This window comes from Triturus cristatus, chromosome 11, assembly GCF_964204655.1.
Source record: "Triturus cristatus chromosome 11, aTriCri1.1, whole genome shotgun sequence".
Lineage (NCBI taxonomy): Eukaryota > Metazoa > Chordata > Amphibia > Caudata > Salamandridae > Triturus > Triturus cristatus.
Window position 1 is genome coordinate 292,822,501 of NC_140594.1, and position 19,473 is coordinate 292,841,973.

General features: G+C 43.5%; 1 protein-coding gene across 1 annotated transcript in view; it reads left to right on the forward strand.

Moving 5' to 3' along the window:
* Positions 1 to 7,257, forward strand: part of LOC146784075 (uncharacterized) — a 198,520-nt gene extending 191,263 nt beyond the window's left edge. Inside the window, exon 8 of the mRNA XM_085633889.1 lies at positions 5,576 to 7,257. Within this exon, the coding sequence (XP_085490015.1) occupies positions 5,576 to 6,106 (531 nt within the window). The 3' untranslated portion in view covers positions 6,107 to 7,257. The remainder of the gene's footprint in view (positions 1 to 5,575) is intronic.
* Positions 7,258 to 19,473: the final 12,216 nt, after the last annotated feature.

The window sequence follows — 19,473 nt, forward strand, 5'->3', positions numbered from 1 at the left end:
GCCGGCCAAAAAGACATACTCACTTTAAACAGTGCAATACCAGCCCACTCACTTAGCAGCGACCCCGTCCTGACGCTCAGCTTGGGACGGGGGATGAAAATTAAAATGGCAATTAATTGCCATTTTATTTTTCATCTCTGGAAATTTTTAAGTGGAGCAATGCTCCTCCGCTCAAATGGAGGAGCCGCCCCTGCACCTGTTGGATGAAACGTGTCCCACTTCTTTGCCCTCAAAGAAGGATTATTAAGAGTTCCAAACATTTCTGCACCGTAACCTCTTCAATATGTATTTGTCTTAGACGATATTTAAGAAGGACACTTTTGCCCAGGGCTCTGTGGCCCTACAACTGGGGGAGTGGTTGCGTGCACTGAATCTTACAGAATTCTCTTTCCACATATCCTTTCATTTGACTCACAGAGGTTTCTCAGGTTCATGGCTAGACGTATGCATTTTTAGCATATGATACTGCTTGAAGCCACACTTTCAAGAAAGAGATGGAACTAAGTGATAGCTGTAGGAAAGTGCCCATTTGTGCATGGTTTCCCTCACTTTTTACCTGATGTTGATGCTCTTTTACTAAGTGTGCCCTGGGTTCATGCCAACCAGGTACCCAGCGCCTATGTTCTTTCCCTAAAACTGTACTGTTGCAAACCCAATTGGCAACTCTCTGGCCACATGTGAACCCCTTGTAAAAGGTAGCATGGGTACCAAGGGCACTGTGACCAAGGAAAGCGTCTAAGGGCTGAAGCATATATTGTGCCACCCTTAGAGGCCCTGTACCTCAACACACATACACTGCCATTGCAGGCTATGTGTTTTGGTGCAGAGCACAGTGAAGAGTCGACATGGCACACATCCCTGTGTGCCATGCCTACAACTCACTGCCATGGCATATGTACGCTGGGTGAACTATACCACTGGTGAGCGTACAGGTGCATGAGCCCTGTACCCCTACAGTGTCTAGGTCCATTCTTAGACATTGTAAGTGAAGTAAAACCATAAAGAGTATATGGTCTGGGAGTTTGTCAATACAAACTCCACAGCACCATAATGGCTTTACTGAAATCTTGGAAGTTTGATATCAAACTTCCCAGCACATTAATCCCACACTGATGCCAGTGTGGGATTTAATACCAAATGTACTCAGAGAGCATCTTAGAGATGCTCCCTGAAAAATGACCTAATTCTAGTGTCCTGGCTGACTGGCTGCTTGCCAACTGCCACCCCCAGACATGTTTCTGGACCCCTGGGTCGAGAGCCTCCCGCTCTCGGGGTCCTGAAACAAAGCACATCCTGGGCAGAGGTGCTAAGCATCCTCCCCCAGAATGGGCAGGGTCCACGAAGGGGACGCTTCAAAGGCTTGCCACCTTTGTGAGCTGATCCAGCCATTTGCTGCTCCCAGCAACTGCACCCCACCAGTTCTGAGCCCCAATTTGGGTGGGAGAATCTACAGGTAAACCAAGGAGAGGTGTGCCCACCTTTGCTAATCCCACCCCTCAGGTGGGGGAGGCGCGGTGGAGCACAACTCTGAGTCTCCGCCATCTTGAAGATCGAGGGACCCAGCCAACCAGAGTGAGGCTTATGCCCCCCTCTCACTGGAGGGTGGCATAATAGGGGGTTCCCCTTCCCAAGAAAGGGACCCATTGGTCCCGACCTGTACCTACCTAAAACGCCCTTAATTTTAGTACTATGGGGATACCCCAAACCTTGCCTCCTCAGACAAGAAAGAAGAAGGACGAAGAGTCGTGCTGAAGGAAAAAGAGGAGGACTCCAACTGACTTGACCCAGCCCTACTGGCCTGTCCCGACCTCGACCTGCTCCAGCGGAATCCCAGTGTGTCCTGCAGCCAGCAGCCCCCCAGAACCTGTAGCACCTGCCCTGCCTTCCCTAAAAAGACTTTGTCTCCCGTGAGCACTGGATTTGCTCACCAACATACTTTGGCTCCAGCCAAGTCAGCGAGTCTGATCCACTATGCACCCAACGCCCACGGCCCGATTTCAAGTGGCAAAATACCATAAGGAGGTCTCCTTGGCAATCCTTACCTGGGATCTGGTGATCCCTGACCTACCTCAAGTCTCCTGACGATACATGCAGCCCTTATATGTAGGACCCCCCCCGACTGCGACCGAAGCCGGTAAGGAAAACCCGATGCCAACAGACACCCCTGCACCCGACTCCCAACCGCCTTTGGGGGGCCCAACTGACGGTGTCCCAGCATCCCTTGACTTCCCAGCTTACCTCTCCAACTGATGGTCTCCTCCAGAAGATCTTTGTGCCTGAGCCTGCAGTGTTTGTTCTAACCGGAGGTTCTCCATTGAAACCAACAGGGCTCCCGATGTGGATCGATCCAGCACCCTGCAACCGGCCACCCCTGTGCTGCTGTGGCTGCTGCTTGTGTGCTATCTTGGATCCCCCTTTGCCCTAAGCTAAACCTTAGGAGCTTTGCTCCTACATCCAAGTGGCAGGCCCATTAGCAGCCACCAACCGGAGGCTCCCTATCCCTCATTGGATAACATTGGGCCTCAGCACGCTGCACCCGGCCGCCCAATTGCTGCTGAGGGTGCTCTTTGAGTGCATCCTTGACCCTAGGGGAACCCTGGTTTTAATCCCAGAAATTCAAATCCCAAGACCGATTACTCACCTTTAAACCGATAACCTGATTTTCTCCATAGAACTGCATTGATTGTTTTTCTGTAGAAAAAATGCTGTGTGGAGTTGAAAGTGTATGAAAATCTAAGAAACTGTGTTTTGAGAAAAACATTTACTTACCTTTTATCCAGGAAATGTCCTAGCGTGATATCTAGGCATATCACACTGAGTAGAAAAAGTAATCCTGAAAAGTTATCAAAAGTAATCCAAAAGTAATTACAACTGTATTTGCACATGTTTACAAAGCTGTAAGAAAAGTCATTATTCATCCAGCTTACTTTTTAACAATCTGTCTTGAAAAGTACAAATCCACTTACCTGTCCCAAGTCCTGCTTCGTATTGAAAATTAAATATAAGAAAGAACAAACAATTGGTATGGGTTTAGTCTTTGAATGTGTGATATCATTTCTTGCCTGAATGTGAACAATAAATGCTTAACACTACCCTCTGATAAAGCCTTACTGCTCGCCCACACTACCACAAAGAAAGAGTAAGGTATTATCTACTTTTACCTCTGTAAGCCTTTGGGGATCCACTGGACTCTGTGCATACTATACCTTACTTTGGTATAGTATATACAGAGCCAGCTTCCTACAGTAGCTGCTGGTGTTAGTTAATGTTTCCATTACTAAGGGCCTGATTTAGATCGCAGACGGGTTACAGGTTACTCCATCACAACGGAGATGATATCTTGTCCGCCGAAATATAAATCTCATAGAATATAATGGGATTTATATTTAGGCAGACGGGATATCCTTCACCGTTGTGACGGAGTAACCCGTCCGCCGAGATCTAAATCAGGCCCTAGTTCTTTGTACTATGTATTTCTCCCTTAGGCGCACGCCTCATTGATGTAATTCCCGGATGTGAGAGCAAGAAAACTTGCTCTGTTCACAAAAGATACCCCACAATCTCAACAGATGGGGTAGCAGGTTTGACTCCACTGACCAGGGATCACCATTCCTGCCTGTAGACGTCCACTTGAGTAACCTTCTACTACAAGTACTTAAATCAAGTTGGCCTTCTCTGTCCCATTTGAGTACTTACATGTGGAATACCTGCCCTCCGTCTTTTAGAAGCAACATCTCACCTATCATCTTTTGAAAATGTTTAAAACATACCTGTATTTTAAGATGGAATGCGGATTGCCTTTCATTTTTGTTCAGCTATACTTGTGGTTCCACCCTTTATCACCAGAATGCTGTTATTGCTGTAATGCTAGTGCTGTACAGCACCAAACATAACAGAAGTGCATGCCTTCCAGGGGCAAGCATTCTTTTAGGAGTACAGACATTCATAGGCTACAAGTGCCTCTCAAGAAGAAAAAAATGCATTTTAGTAAGAATATTGTGTGTTATTGTATTTTCTATTTAAGTGTTTATCAATCATCACGTTTTCCTATAATTGTACAATAGCCAGAGGCTCCTTAATGAGTGGTGGGTACTTAATAAAATGTTTCAAATAAATAAATGATATAGTCCCACTCTGCTATCAAGGGTATAGGCCTCTATTATTAGGTTGGTCAAGAGTATTCCTGCCTCTTCTTGTCACACTATATATAAACATTTCTTCTTTGGTTGGACTGAGACTGTTTCTCCAGGGGTAGATATAAACGTTTCTCTCAGAGTCAGATCAGAACTTATCATGAGGGTAAATTTAGATTCTTTACCCAGAGACAGATCTACACCTGTCTCCCAGAGACAGATCTCCCTCAGGTAGATATGGGGCTTCATGTACGACCGTTAGGGTTGCGACTCGCAAAACCTGATGCACAACAGTGTATCAGACACTATTTGCAATTCCCCAATGGGTCGGAAGGGACCTGCCTCATTAATATTCATGAGGGAGGTCGCTATTTGCGACCCATTGGGAATGGCTGGCACTCACAGGGATGGTGACCTGCTGGGGTCAGCGGACCACCATGTCTGTGACTGGTTTTTTTTTTTTGAATAAAGCAGTATTTTTTTTTAATGCAGGCGGCCATTTTCTTTAAAGAAAAACAGAATGCATTTCAGAAATGAAAATGAAAAGTTTTCTTTTCATTTTGTTTGAGGGGGCAGTGGTCCATGGGATCACTGCCTGATCTGAGAAAGTGTTGGCGCCCCCATTCCCGTTTGCAAATGGCTTACCACCAATTTGAAATTGGTGGTACTCTGCGAATGTTTTGTGACCACATTCCTGGTCGCAAAACATTCATACATACCACTGCGACTCACTATTAGGAAGGGACACCTTTTACATGCCACTTCCTAATATTGACTCGCAAACCCTATTTTGTGAGTCAGTAATAGGTTACTGACTCTGTAAATAGGGTTGATACACAGGTAAATGCATTTTACCAGTCGCAAGCGGCCCGCTGGGCCACGTGCGACCGATAAAATGCGTCGAACATCTGGCCCTTAGTCCCTCCTTGAAAGAGTAGGTATAGGCATTCTTGCCAAGAGTAGATATCGACCTTTATACCTAGTGGTACATGTAGACCACCTTCTCAGTGGTAAATAGATACCAGTGTCTTTATACTCCTTTCTTCCATGTGTGTAGAGGTGTGTGTGTGTCTCAAGTGTATATATCCCCAGACGATACCTCTCTCAGTCTTTTATGTCGACTCTTTTGACATAGGCTGAATATAGGCATGACCACAAACATGGATCTTCCCTGTTGGCCAAACTCTAGTTGCATTATTTTGTTTGCATCATCCCTTTCAGAAAGAAGTTACTTCTGCATAGTTCTTCACATGCAAAAAATACACAGCCCTTTCTTCAGTGTTGCCTAGAAGTAATGCCTTCCAGGGAGGGTGGAGGGTTTAAGGAACCGAAGTCAGTCTGTGAAGTTTTGCTGTTATATATCTGCAGGTTACAAAGAAAAAGGGAAAACTTGGTTTATGAAGTTATGTTGTTTGATTTCCATGTGATATGTTTATTGGCAGGTGCAGATGATGGAATTTCAACACCGTGAGCTTCTTCAGACACAGATGACTGCTTTAAGGAAGGAATTTGCCCAGGATGAGGGGCATGTTCTGAATCGAAAATCTAATTCTTGCCAGTACCTAACTGCTTCTTCTTTGCCACATGCCACACTGAATAGCCATTCTAGTCCCTCTGAAAATGGTTGCAAGGAAAGCATGAAGCTCACAGTGCAGGGGGAACTGTTGGCTACACAAGATGTCTTGAGTTCAAGACGGATGGACATAGGAGCAAACGAGGTAAACACCTTCATGGGTACAGAACAAAGAACCTTGCCAAATAAACTAGAATCCATGGAAATTGTGGAAGTGCACCTACATAAAGACGGGTTGCACTGTAACCTGGACACCACTGAGTCCCCAATGAATATGCACTTGCTCCCACTGGAGGCTAACGATGATGAAACCTCACCACTTCCAACAAAATGGTCTACAGGAAAAAAACGGCACTTGGTGACGAGAGAGGACAAACCAAAACTGCAGCGAACTGGATGATTATAAAGGCATAAACATTTAAACATTTACTAGCATTTGGGAATGGTTTCAATCCCCAGCTCTGCTTAGCACTTAGATATTCAAGATAGACGTAGATGGGCATTTTCCATGGTGGTCTGATCATACTGGACTTGACTGCATTAAGGCTGCATCCATCAACTGTTAGTGTAGAAAGGTCTTGGATTAAAGAGTCCATAAAGAGCAGATATTTCACCTACATTAATGTCATTCTCTAGGGTAAGATTTCTGTGTTGTCTCTACACACTGTATTTTTCTGTGTGCTAACTCTTCCTTACAAAGTTGCATGGGTTTCTCTGTTTCTCTGTCATAGAAAACAACGGAATCCGGGAATCCTCCATCACCCCCATTCATCTGGTCCCTTATCCTGAACCGTCAATCAAATCTCAGTGACTATTGTAATTGCATTTGAAAAGAAAGTGGTCCAATTTACTCTTTGGTCTCGTCTAGAATGTCTGACTTGGTCATTAAAAGACATGAAGATATTGAATTAATAGTGATTAATTATTGGCTTACTAAAGTTTCTAGTGTCAAACATGGGCTTTCTCTTACAATTAATGATTTATTTTGTGACATCCAAAACCCCAAAAGTAACTGGCCACTCCCTCAAAGGCATTAGACTTGAAGCATATGCTCTTTTGTGAATTGTCGTGGTGAGCCTTATCTCCAGATACTTTTGATTCTTTAGATACGTATTCTGCACCTGGCACTATTATATTGATGTAGGACATGGGTTTACCTATATTCACATATATAAAACTCTGCTCAATAATACTCTGGGTTCTTTTTCCCAGTGAAGAGAGATGACAACTCAGTCAAAGGCCGCTGAAGACGCATCATTTTGTGAGCTGCACTGTTACTTTTTAAATGTGTGTTCTAATACACTGTGCTCAAAGTCATGTCTTTGTACTTGGAACCATCCCAGGGACTGCGCCTAAATGGGTAATATTAGTTTCAAACGTGTAAAGGACTATCCATTCCGGTTGAGATAAAGAAAGCGCTAGACTCTGAAAAGCTCCTACCGTACCTTGTGTTTTAGCCTCTGAGTTTGTCATATATCACACAACTGCTTGCAAATAGGGAAATCATTGTGACAAAATGTTTTGAAATAATAATAAATGTCATGATCTTGACTCATGTTTTTTCAGTTTTTTGGTACTAGCCTGGCTAACCAGTGACAAAGAAACTTAGTTTAAAGACATGAGGGTACCCTGTGTTGTAGAGGTTAACAAAATAATTCAAAGTGAAATATATGTAAGACTGCAAAGCATCTTCATGGAACTGACTAGATATGTATGTTAATCAAATGTTAAGACGATCTGGTAAGGCTCCAATTCATGTCTGAAATGTGCTTGAGGGGACCAGCAAAGAAAGCTGAACAAGAGGAGATTCTAAGTACAACCAGATCTTTATTGCGTTTCTTAGTAGAGTATTCCTATGGAGTTCTTTGACAATTGCTGCAGATATAAGGGCTCTACCCCCATAGCCAATCAAGCAATGCTTCAGAAGAAATATACAAACAATAAGTAAGGCCATGACAGTCCTGTGCAACAGATACATCTCTGTAATGTCAAACTACTGGGTTTGTAAAATCGGTGAATTAAAGAGGCCACGACATTTTAATTGTTTCGCATTGTAGGGATACTTACCTTTCAATAGTCATTTCATTATTGGTGATTGTCAAGGTTATTGCTCAGTTCTCAATTTGAGATCTGCTTGATTAATAATAAGGGCTCTAAACCATCACAAACAGACAGGTTCTTCCCGGAAGGGATTGACTGAAGCCCTCCGAAACACTATCATTAGCCTGCACATAAAAAGCTAATCTTATACACACACAAATTTGAAAACCTCAGAACTATATTACATTTCTTATATTGAGAAAAACGATAGAAGGAATTGAATGTGTTGTGGCCTGTCTTAGATGCACATCCACCCAGCTTTCAACCTGAACACGTGTTTGAAAAATCCCTGGTGAAGAACTGGGAATATAACCGGTAAGGGATGGTTTGCGGTCTCCCTTCAGTACTGATCCTTCTTGTTATATTTGCCTCTGTCTACACCAGTGTGTATCTAGTGTTCCTGTGGCGCCTTAGGGAAACTGTTGGTGTTTCTGGAAGGACCCACTTTGTGTCCGGGGGCTCAGAACAAATAAAAATAAATGTATTTGTGTCCCCCAGCCTTAAGCTGTTTGCTTGAGTTCCATAGTGATTCGGCCTTTCAATTATCCTCCTCATCCTCTACTTTCTCCCCTGATAGTTAAGCATCTGGCACTTCAATTTGAGCTACCAGAAGTATGCTGATGAAACCTGGCTGTGATAAACCTCGAGAAGGAAGCAAGGACCATTATTGTCAATTACTATAAGCTGTCCACTCCTGGGTGAAGCACAGTGGGCTAGGTCGAACACTCAACAATTCAGAGATCCAGTTGTGGGGATCTTCACCCATCCATTGAACTGCCATTGTCTTGGCAGCCCTTCTTGAAGAAACTCTGCATATTTATCATAAGAGTAAGAAAGCCAGAGGTAGTTTTTGGTCAGAAAGTCTCTTTCAGCAGTCAATTTTGCAAGTTTGTTAAAATGTGCAGTGTCCATCACCTCATATGCTGGAACATCACCGCTTTTCTACCTTCCAAAATCTGGACCTTTCCTATTAGAACTAAACTGTTCCAAGCATGTAGCCTCCTACAATGAGACCACAAGGCTAAAATTCACCAAGAACACACGAGCTGGTCAAATAGCAGGCTTCTTCATATTGAGCCAAAACAACCTAGCACTTGTTTTGCTGTTAAGGATTATAAACAACATCATGACTTACATCATGGTTTGTCATATACAGTGAACAGATTCTAGTATTCCCGGATCTGGTGGTATATTTGACATTCAGATCAGATGATCATTGATCATACCAGTACGTGTGAGGAAATTTGTTGCCTGCCTCTCTTCTACTTTTCTGCCTTTGAAGCACCATTTCTGTGGGTAAATTCACATCTTCAGTACAGTTAGTCCAAAAGAAAAGCACACACTATATGTTAGTTCAAAGTAAATCACTGTGAAGTTTAACGCATTTTGCAGATTTTGATCTTGTGATGTCTTGTTATTGAAATGGATTTCTTTTTACGTGCTATTCCAAGTTCACTAGGTTGCGTCCATATTTATGTAAAGAGTTTTTGAGGAGCAATATTAAAATACCAAACTATAATTCACTGTGGATGTTCCGGGGCCCTAAATCATGATTTAGCAATGCATTGGACTCCTGAGATAAGCCAGTCTCCTTACCCGAAATAGAAGTTTTAAAAGTGGCAGGTGTCTGAGGTTCTAGGACACCCATAACATGCAGCTAGGAGCACAAACTATTTGATCTTCAATAAACTTTTGGAAAATGTACTAATTCTGAAATGTCTGTAGATTTAAATCACAGCAACACACTTGTACTGACAATAATGGGTAATAGGCAACTATGCAAGCTAATGCATTCTGATTAGAGTTAAGGTTGTACGGTGCAATAAAATCCAAATCATTGATCACGGTCCATGGAAATCTGTGTTTTAAGTGATTGCAGAATCCAGTTTAATTCCACTGTTGCACAGCTTTATAACTGCTCTGCCTTGAGAGAAGACAAGTATTTTTCACATACAAGACATGGGTGTGAGTGAACAGTTTATAGAGACAGACTAAGAGATCCTACTACATATGGTGCCCTTGAATGAAGTGGATAGGGATTTCTAAAGTGCTCATATGTTCTGATGATCCCTATCAGCCAGTGTTCTGGTGAAGCCACTGGGCACTCAGGACTTACTGGTGACCAATTGTGGGAACTGGGTCAGTTTACTTATGATGTCCTTGAGCTGATCCACCATACTATTCAAATATAGAGCACCAAGTACAACTCTTCAGCAATTGCCTCTAGTAGCGAGATGTCCCTTTAAAACAAGAGTTAAAAAGGGAAGGTGCCTTCACACAATGCATCTTTAAGCCTGTTGTGTTTAACCCCTCAGGAGGAACAAAAAGGCAGGTTGTAGGCAAAGACTATCTCTGCACTGCCATCTCCTGCCTACCCCCAACCATAGTCTGGCTTATCACAAAGGCTTCACAAAATATTTTTTAATTCCATTAATTGATCTTAACAGTGAACATACACAGTTTTCACTTAATGCATCAGACAACATATTAATAAACATATTAGGATATAGAATCATTTGCGCTTCACTCCTGGGTACACTGAAGCAAATACTGTTAGACTTAAAGATTCTGTGAATAGTCCCACCATTTACCCTAGATTTCGACGTTCTTTTTTGGACATCCTCGGGCTCTGTAAATTGACTACTCTGTGGAGGCTTAGAAGTTCATTCTTCTTATCCATTCACTCATCGAGGGTGCTGCCTCCGCCGCCAATGTCTACAATGTCCCTCTTGACTATTAACAGTCCCATTTCTACAAGAGTTCTGACGCTGCAGGGGCCCCAGCCCTACATTAATCTATGATACCCAGTAACATCCTTTCAGGAGTCACGGTATTTCCATCCCACCACCATAGACAAAGCACTGGCAATCTCCTGCCAGTATTGGAATATATTTGGACATTCACAGATGACGTGAAAGTATGTGTTGCTGGGAATTTTACAACACAAATGTTTTGAAGGAGGTCGGCAATACCTTTATTCTTCATTTTGTACACAGTCAATATTGCAATTCCACTGTATCTGCAGTCAACCATGATTCATACACTCCTTACTTTCTCTTTTACAAGCACACCATACATGCACATGTGTGCCATCCACACACAACTGGAAGCAGTGAAGGACCTGGTTTCAGGGCAATAGTCGGCCAATTTAGAAGGGGGCGGCAAGTAGGTGACTATCCCTTCACAGGTTACAGTTAAAAAGGACTGTCGGCCCATATTAACTTATTGTTGCCACTACTGCCCTGTGGCATGAGATTGGGGACGGTATACATGATGTGCACCTTCAGCTCAAAGAACCCTGCTGTGGGTAACATTCCATGTTACGTTACGTCCTCACTGTACACGCATGATTGTTGTGTTCACCTTGGCAAGAGGAAAGAGTAAAAAACACCAGAGGCTCGACCCTTGGGTACCGTAAGACAGGCTGCATGCTCTAAGACTTAAGGCGGGAATGTTCCCATCCCAACAGAGCAGAATATGGGAGGTGACTAATAGGGGGTCATTCGAACATATGCATTAGATAAAGCAACATCTAGACACATAGTGTATGTCCTGCTCTGCTTTCTACGACCACATCGACTAGGAGCAGACTGTATGGTAAAGGATGACAGGTGAGTGAGGGCTTTAATCAGACAGGGCTCTGTTCCTGACACAGACTATCTACCCTATTTAGAGCGCCATATGTTTAAAGACACTTGGGTAAGGTAACATTTGGGATGGACACTTTTATTCATTGGTTCAAAGTTTCTTTCATCAATTTGGGGGCTGAATACGTGATATATGAAACAGAATATTTTGTCTTAGTGAGAATATTGATTTCATTCTTGAATGTTTGACGTAAAAGTTTCTGTCGCTTTCCCTAATACTTGAGTAGTAGGGCAGGCAGAAGTGCAGTAGTGTGGCACGTTTTAGGTCTCGGCTGGCGTTAGCAGTGCGCATGCGCTGCCCTCGCCATGCGAGGGCTTCTTGGAATCAATACAGATTCCGAAGTCGTGTTTCTGCTCCGTCTGCAGTTTTCATTCGTGCGCGTCGTTTGGAGTCACAAATTATGCAAAAGCGGGTGCAATGATTGCACCGGAGGTATTTTAATCCCTCCTGGATGCCACCCTGTCCGCTTTTGGCCCCGCCCACCGGGATTGGATGTTTTATTGGCGGCAGTAGACACTGTCTTCTAATTAGTGGGTACGCACTTTATTATTCCATTCCGCTGCTGCAACCGGGAGGCAGTGTGTTAGTGTACACTAGTTTTGTTCACGTTTCTCTATCGGTTCATCGCGGATCACCGACGTGCCCCATGCACCGTGTATTTGTGAAGGGGATGCTCATTGTCCTTCTATGTAGCTCGCCTCTGTGTCCCTGTTTTACAGCTTGTTTCTAAATGATAAAAGCACCGTGGGTTGGCAAGTGAAACAGTCTGCAATAAGAGCGGGGGCGATAATGAAGTCAGTACATAAGCCAGCGACCGCCTGCTGGGGTCGCACAGCTGAACACGGCCAGAGGGGGCATTTTGCCAGCGTTTTGAAACTTGTCGCGGTCCAGCAAGTGTGTTCGAGGGTACGACGGCCATTGGAGAGCGATACATCCCGCTGCGCGGGTTTCCTTCCCTCCGGGACGGTTCAGAAGAGGTGAGGTGAGGGGGCGCCATCGCATGCCCCCTCCTCACCTTCCCTCCCGCGCCTCAGACAATGGTTGTCCCCGGTCCTCCCCTCCGCCGGCAAATCCTCCCCCCTTGCCTGGCTGTCACACTGGGCCATTTTTCCATATTTGCGGGATTACGGGCACTTTCGCTCAGATCTATGTGTGCTGCCTGGGCGTACAAAGAAACACTTGGCTAGGGGATTAATGGGACTGGAACAGCTTCACATATGTCCAGTTCGGGCAATTGGTATTCAAAGCTTTGCACTTTCAAATGCCACCAGGCGAGGGAAAAGGGGCCCAAGAGCTCTGAACTGTCAGGAGGGGGATAGGCGCTTTTTATTAGGGTTTAAAGCTGCGTGGTGGCTGTGGGTAAACAAAGGTCTTCTATCGCTTTAATCCGCCACGGTTCGATGGTTCTTGCGCAGCCAATCTAGGCCTCCATGCTCCTGGCAAAGCAAAACAAGACGTCTATGTCACTGCCAGTCGGGTTTGGGAAAGATTCTGGCCAGCTCTTGGGTGAGAGGAAGGGAAACACGTCATATAAATCTGGTGTTAATTATTTTCAGAATATATGTCAAACAAACAAATAACCAGGCCAGCCTAGCGTCCAAAGGCTCAACTCGTAACATGTTCATTCACTTCGTTAGTATGATGCTTTTATGCACATTGAATTTTGAATGTCCTTTCGAAAAATGTTATGGCAAACACAAGGTAGAACGCACCAACATACATCCTTGCCGAAAAGCAAAGTGCTCATAGATATTTCTACAACAGGCTGGCATGTCTTGGTTAACACAACAGATAGCAAATCAACACTTAAAGTGTATTTCGCAACTTTCACCATCATAACTCACACTGTAAAATGCATCCACACTCATTTCCAGTCACATGCTATTCCATCCTAGGAAGTAAATGAGGCGATTTAGAGCCAAAAAACCTCATAAAACTCCAGGACTTGACAGAATCCCTGAGATGTTTTTCGATCAAATATTCTATTATGGGCCCCACTTCGAAAAAACCGCTTTTAATGCAGACCTGAAACTTGGGTAGGTCTCAAGTTTATGGAGATAAGCTTTTAAAATCTGTATCTTTAATAAAGGTCTACGCTCAGATTACAAGAACTTTTGTCCAATTTCGCTTCTCAACTGAGCTGTAAAAGTCTATGGAAAACTTCTAATTAATCATATCCAAGACTGGGTCGAAGGTGATCTGATTTTCTAGAACTTCCAAGTGGGCTTCAGAAAAGGACTTGGATATACAGACCAAGCCACTAGACTCTATGTGAGTGCATTAAATACCCAACACTGAGAAAACCACCTCTACCCCTGGCTTGTATAAATCTGAAAATTACATTCCACTCAGTAATCAGAAATCATCTTTGGCCCACCCTGAGAGATCATGGGATACCAAATAACCTCTTCCGTGCATTCCAACAACTATCAACAGGATCAGATATGGCCTAAAGAGGGAATGCAATCCAAACTTCCCAATGCAACTTTGAGTGCGCCAAGGCTGTGTATTAGCACCAACATTATTTAATATGCACATAAATGATGTTGGAAGATTCCTTTCAGGTCTGAACCTAGATGTCCCAATGATGGGTTTCCAGCCTCTAAGCAGAGGATGCAGTACTGCTGGCACAAACCGAGCGAGCGATTCATCATTTTTTTCATGGCTTTTGTGACGTCAACATATAACATCAATGTCAGCATAACACAATTTATGATCCTGATACAAAAGATTCCTTGAACAGAACATTCTACATCAGAGGAAAAGCCCTGGAGAGTGCCTATGGCTTTGACTATCTAGTCTTGGGTGAAACAACTGGGGAAAAGGGCAACAAAAATGATCAAGCACACATGTTCCATTCTGTGCTAGAAGAACAATTTTGGTGTGCAGACAATAAAAGTCATTGGAAAGAGGGTGGGGGAAGACAAACATAGAAGCATTTGCGTTCCTAGTTGTATCTAGAAGAATCAAGTCTTTAATATAAAGAAATAAACCATGAAATGCAGTGGTTCAGTTGGAGGGATGTGCACCCTCCAATCGTACCCCATCAAGAAAGGGACACTTGCATGAAGAGTTTTTCAAGGCCTCACTCAAATGTTTTGATACTGCCACAGGTCTATTATTAGTGTAAATCAACAAAGTTATAGCCAGTTTGATGGCAACTAAGCAGAAAATATTGGCAACTTAGCCAATCAGATGCTCCATTGTGTTGTATCGCCACAGTGTCCCCACAATATAATTGCTGCTTGCTTTCTTCAGTTATCCTTATTTAGTGTACGGCAGTCATTCAGTACCTTGTGGAAGGATCAATGTGTCTGTTTGTTACATTCTTTTAATGGTTATTGTTCAGTTCTTCCTATTTGTGATTCGATAACTGATCATTAGAAACTAGTATTTGAAATGGGTCTACAGAAGTAAGTCTGTTTTTTAACCAATGTGTTATGTTAAAATAATTTCTAGAGTGCACGTTCACCAGCGGTTTCTTGGCGCTAAGCGGCAACGAATGCTAGGCAAACACAGTGAGAAATAATTAATTGTAGGCCAGGGCAAAGAGCCATGTTTTAAGAGATTTCCTGAACTTAGATTAGGAGGGGGTTAGACGCAGTTCAGGAGGAAGGGTATTCCAGAATTGTGGTGCTAAAGTCGAGAATCTTAGACCGCCGTGTTTTGTCCGATTGAATGGGCAGGGGGTCAGTAGATTCATATTGGAGGAGCGAAGCTCTTGTGAGGGGACATATCGCTGTATTTTGATGGCGATGAAGACTGGTCCGTGGGATGAAAGGGCTTTGTAGATCGTGCAGCCAAGTTTAAAAAGACAGCGTTGAGTCAGTGGGAGCCAGTGGAGACTTTTTAGGCAATGGTTTCACGTGGTGGGATTTTGGCTGGCCATAAACAAGCCTTGCGGCTTGGCTCTGGACCAGTTGTAACCGGCGTGATTGGTAAGCCAGGATGCCGGAGTACAGAGAGTTGGCATAGTCAATACGCGATATAACGAGGGCAAGAATGACTTGGATCAGCGCCTCTGTGGATAAAAATCTGCTAATTTTTCTAATTCTTCGCCAGTGGAAGAAGCAGGCGGAGACCACTGAGTTTATATGAGCCTTCATGGTGAGCTCACTACTGATTATGATACCTAGGCTCTTAACCGAGCTGACTGGGGAGGGTGGACATCCCAGTGATTGGGGCCAAAAGTTGAAGTTCCACGGGTTGGCTGAGGTCCGGTGAGAACTAGCTCGGTTTTATCGGGATTGAGCTTGAGCTGATTTGAGTTCATCCAGTTGCTGATAAAATTCATGGTGGATTGAAAGTTCTCCATAGAAGAGGGCGATGAGTCGATGGTAAAGACTAGCTGGAGGTCATCAGCGTAGTTAAAAGTGACGACTTCTCTCTTTCGAAGGGCCAAGATCAGGGGAAAGATGTACAAATTAAAGAGGAGAGGGGAGAGGGATGAGCCCTGTGGGACTCCACAGGACAGTCTTCTCTTCTCAGAGGAGAAATTGGCAAGGCGGACCGCTTGATAGCGGTCGCTGAGGAAAGAGGTGATCCGCTTTAGTGGGAGGCCCCGGATCCCGGCGCTCTCGACCCGGTCGACCAGTAAGTCGTGGTCGACGGTGTCGAAAGCCGCTGACAGATCCAGGAGCACTAGGGCCTGTGTGATGTTATGATCTACCCTTTTCCTTAATTCGTCGAGAACTGCCAGAACAATAGACTCAGTTGAGTGTTCGGGTCTGAAGCCCGCTTGATGTGAGTCTAAGTAGTGGGTGCGCTCCACAAAAGTGCTCAGGCGGTTGGCGACATGGGCCTCCAGGATTTTGCTGAAACTCACTGATATGGGAAGAGCAGGTAGATATTGAACATATGCTGATAGTTTCTTAGGTGTAATTGCTTTACTTTAAAGGTGAATATTGTATTAGTAGATCTTATAGGAGTGTCAGGCACATGTTAAACAAGCATTAAAAATGCAATAGGTCTTGTCTTTCATTAAGTTAAAGCCATTTGCTTTGCTATACAATAACATTAGCAAAGCAAATGGCTTTAACTTAATCAAAGGCGATCCCTATTGCATTTTCAATGCTTGTTGTTTTAGTGATAAAACCGGGTCCGAAAAGCACATGTTTGTGTCCGTGTTGTTAGTGAGCTGTTCCGTGTGAAAGTCGATAAATGTAATTGAACGTGTCTGAGACGGCAGGCCATAGCTTGCAAAATATACCAACACTTTAGGGAGTGGCTGTAACAGGGATGTATTCAGCAACTGGTCTGTTAGCTAAAGGGCCGGGAAGTGTACCTTGAATGCACTGGCTGCACATTATGCATGAGCCAAATGGGCCATGTCTTTTGAAGCATAACCTGAACTGATAAAAGCACAATTATCAGCTAATTTCTTAAGTACTTTATTCGAAAGGTCCCAATCACCGTGCCAATCATAGAGGTGGGAATAGTGCCTTTCAGGTGCTTGAAAGGAATGTGCATGTCTGATTGTGGTTTAATGTTGCATTTAGTTGAATAGTATAATTTAAGAATATTTAATTACTCATGTGGATGCCAACAGGAAATAGTGTTTACGTCGCTTCTATCCCAAAATTGTGTTCCCTGTCTACTTCTAAGCGGAATCGTGGCAGCCTAAAATGTACAAACAGAAGTTGCAGTGAAATCAATAAATGTGGTTGAATAAATCATGCTATATTTTGTAATAAGCATTATGGGCAAAACATCAGTGACCTGCGTATTATAATCTGCTTGTTTATATTGTCGAAAATGTTCGCCATAGGCAAACCTTTCCTTAAATGATTCTGCACTGTCTACATGCGGTGTTGTGCAGTGTTACGGTTGAGTGTAATTGTTCTTCTCATATGTGGCATGAACCTGATGAATATGCCAATCACTGTAGTATTGGTAACACTACTTGATTTTGAATTATCCATACCCATATAAAGATCATGGTCTTCAAACGAAGCATACGCTTTTAGATCAGATATCGCTGGTTTAATGGTATCAATTTGTCACGGGCTTGCATGGGATCCCAGAGAGGGTATAGCCTCTTATTTAAGAATAATAGTGTGGTACTTGCATAGTCCCCGAGTCTAGAATCTTAAAGTTGATTTTAGCTCAGTTCTTTTAGTGGATTTGCGGTAAGACTCACATTAGATGTGCTTCTCGAAAAGCGGAAAGAGGGTAATTTCTGGTGGTGCTCCACATTGACTGTAAATGGAGTTTGATGATCTGGCATGCAATGCCCATGTAACAATGCCCAATGTTATAAATAAAGCAGAGAATGACATTTTATCTTCAAATAGCCTCATATCAATACATCCAAGGTGAATGAATGCAAATACTTTTTGATACAGTTTTTGATGGTGCTAATCTTGTTGCATTGAAGTGGTGGGGTTATTGGGACAGAATGAGGCATTTGTGGAACAGATTCTGCGAACTTTGTGCATTTGTCCAGGTTGGGGGGAGTTGGTTGGACGCTCTCAGCTCAAGTGAAATGTCCTGAACAGGTTTCAGCTGCAGACTAGGCATGAACAGAGGTTGACTGAACAGAATCAGCCATACTGTGAGGCTGAAAACAGTCAATAGAAACCTGGCGATTGTTCTTAGATCCTGGTTGTGGTAGCCAGATCACAGTGTGTGCTTTTTACAGCTAGTACAAAAACGTCTTCCTAAAGTCAACAATAGAGGAATTACTATTGGAAGTAAAGCATAAATGTGTACAGTCACATACTTAGTATGTATATCAATCAAGAGGTCTTCTGACTAGGACTCGCCAAGCAATCCGGTCAAATGAGAAAAACTAGTCAGCATTTGTACATTTATTGTTTTTAATGGAAAAATATGTTTGTATGATCATCTTATTTGTTAAGTGTACAATCCTTGTGCAGAGTTCATATGTCTTCACTGAATTGAAGTGTCCAGAATCCACCCTGAGATAGTTTCAATGTTCCCGGAAAAACCAACAAAGAAATGGGGAATTTCTTTACAGTCTACACTTCCTATGAATAAATCCTGTTGCTTGGTTTATTATAGAAATGGTAACTTCTCTTGGTAGGAAATGTCATCCACGAGCATAGCTTCTATTGGTGCAGGCAGTGCAGTGCACCGGGGCCCAGACGTGGGAGAGGCCCCAGTCTGCCCTGCACCTGTTGATGTTATTTCAAAGGCTGCCTGTTCTGACTTTTTTTGTTAAACCTGGTTTATGACAGGGGCTTGGCTGTGTTTGCTTCCCAGGGGTAGGGGTATAGAGGGAGTAGTATAAGGGAGCAATAAAGAACAGAGACGGAAGGGATGGAAGAAAAGGAGCGAAGGAAAGAATGGAGAGGATGCAGGAAAAGAGGACAGAATGGGTAAAAGAATAAGAAAGAAAAAAAGCTAAGGCTATGTAATGTGGGCAAGGGAAAAGGAAAAGAAAGGAACCAGAAATAAGGAGATGAGGATGAGTGAGAGAGAGAAAAGGGGGAAGAGAAATAGAGGAAAGGAATAGAGAGGAAAGCATGACATGGGTGAAGGAGATGAGCGGGGTAGAGATAGGTAGGCGAGAAGGAAAGACAAGTAGCGGTAGAGACTGGGCGGCGAGAAAGAAAGACAAGTAGAATGAGGAACTTGGAGACGGTAAATTACCTTAGTGTAGCAGCTGCAGTGACGCGGGAGCCCAGGAGTGTGATGGGTGTGCTGTACCTCATTTACATTAGCCTCTTAATACCAACTGGGTGGCCTAGTTTCATTGCTTGCACTAGGGCCCATGACCCCCAAGCTACGCCGCTGCTGTCCTCAGGCTTCCTCAGGGCAAGGCATAAGAGCTTTCTTTATGCACTCTTTAGCCTGCAGCCAGCTTAGTGGAGCAGAGGTGTATTTCTTGCGTGCGTACCATGTGGATCTGACTCTCTATCCCAATCTAAAAGATTAGTATGATTTATATATTTAATTTGAAAATACATTTTTTTATTGTTTGACGTAGTCATCTATGGTCCGGTAGGCAAAATCTTGGCGAATATCCGCACAAGGGAAAAAGCCAGAGGGCGGGGA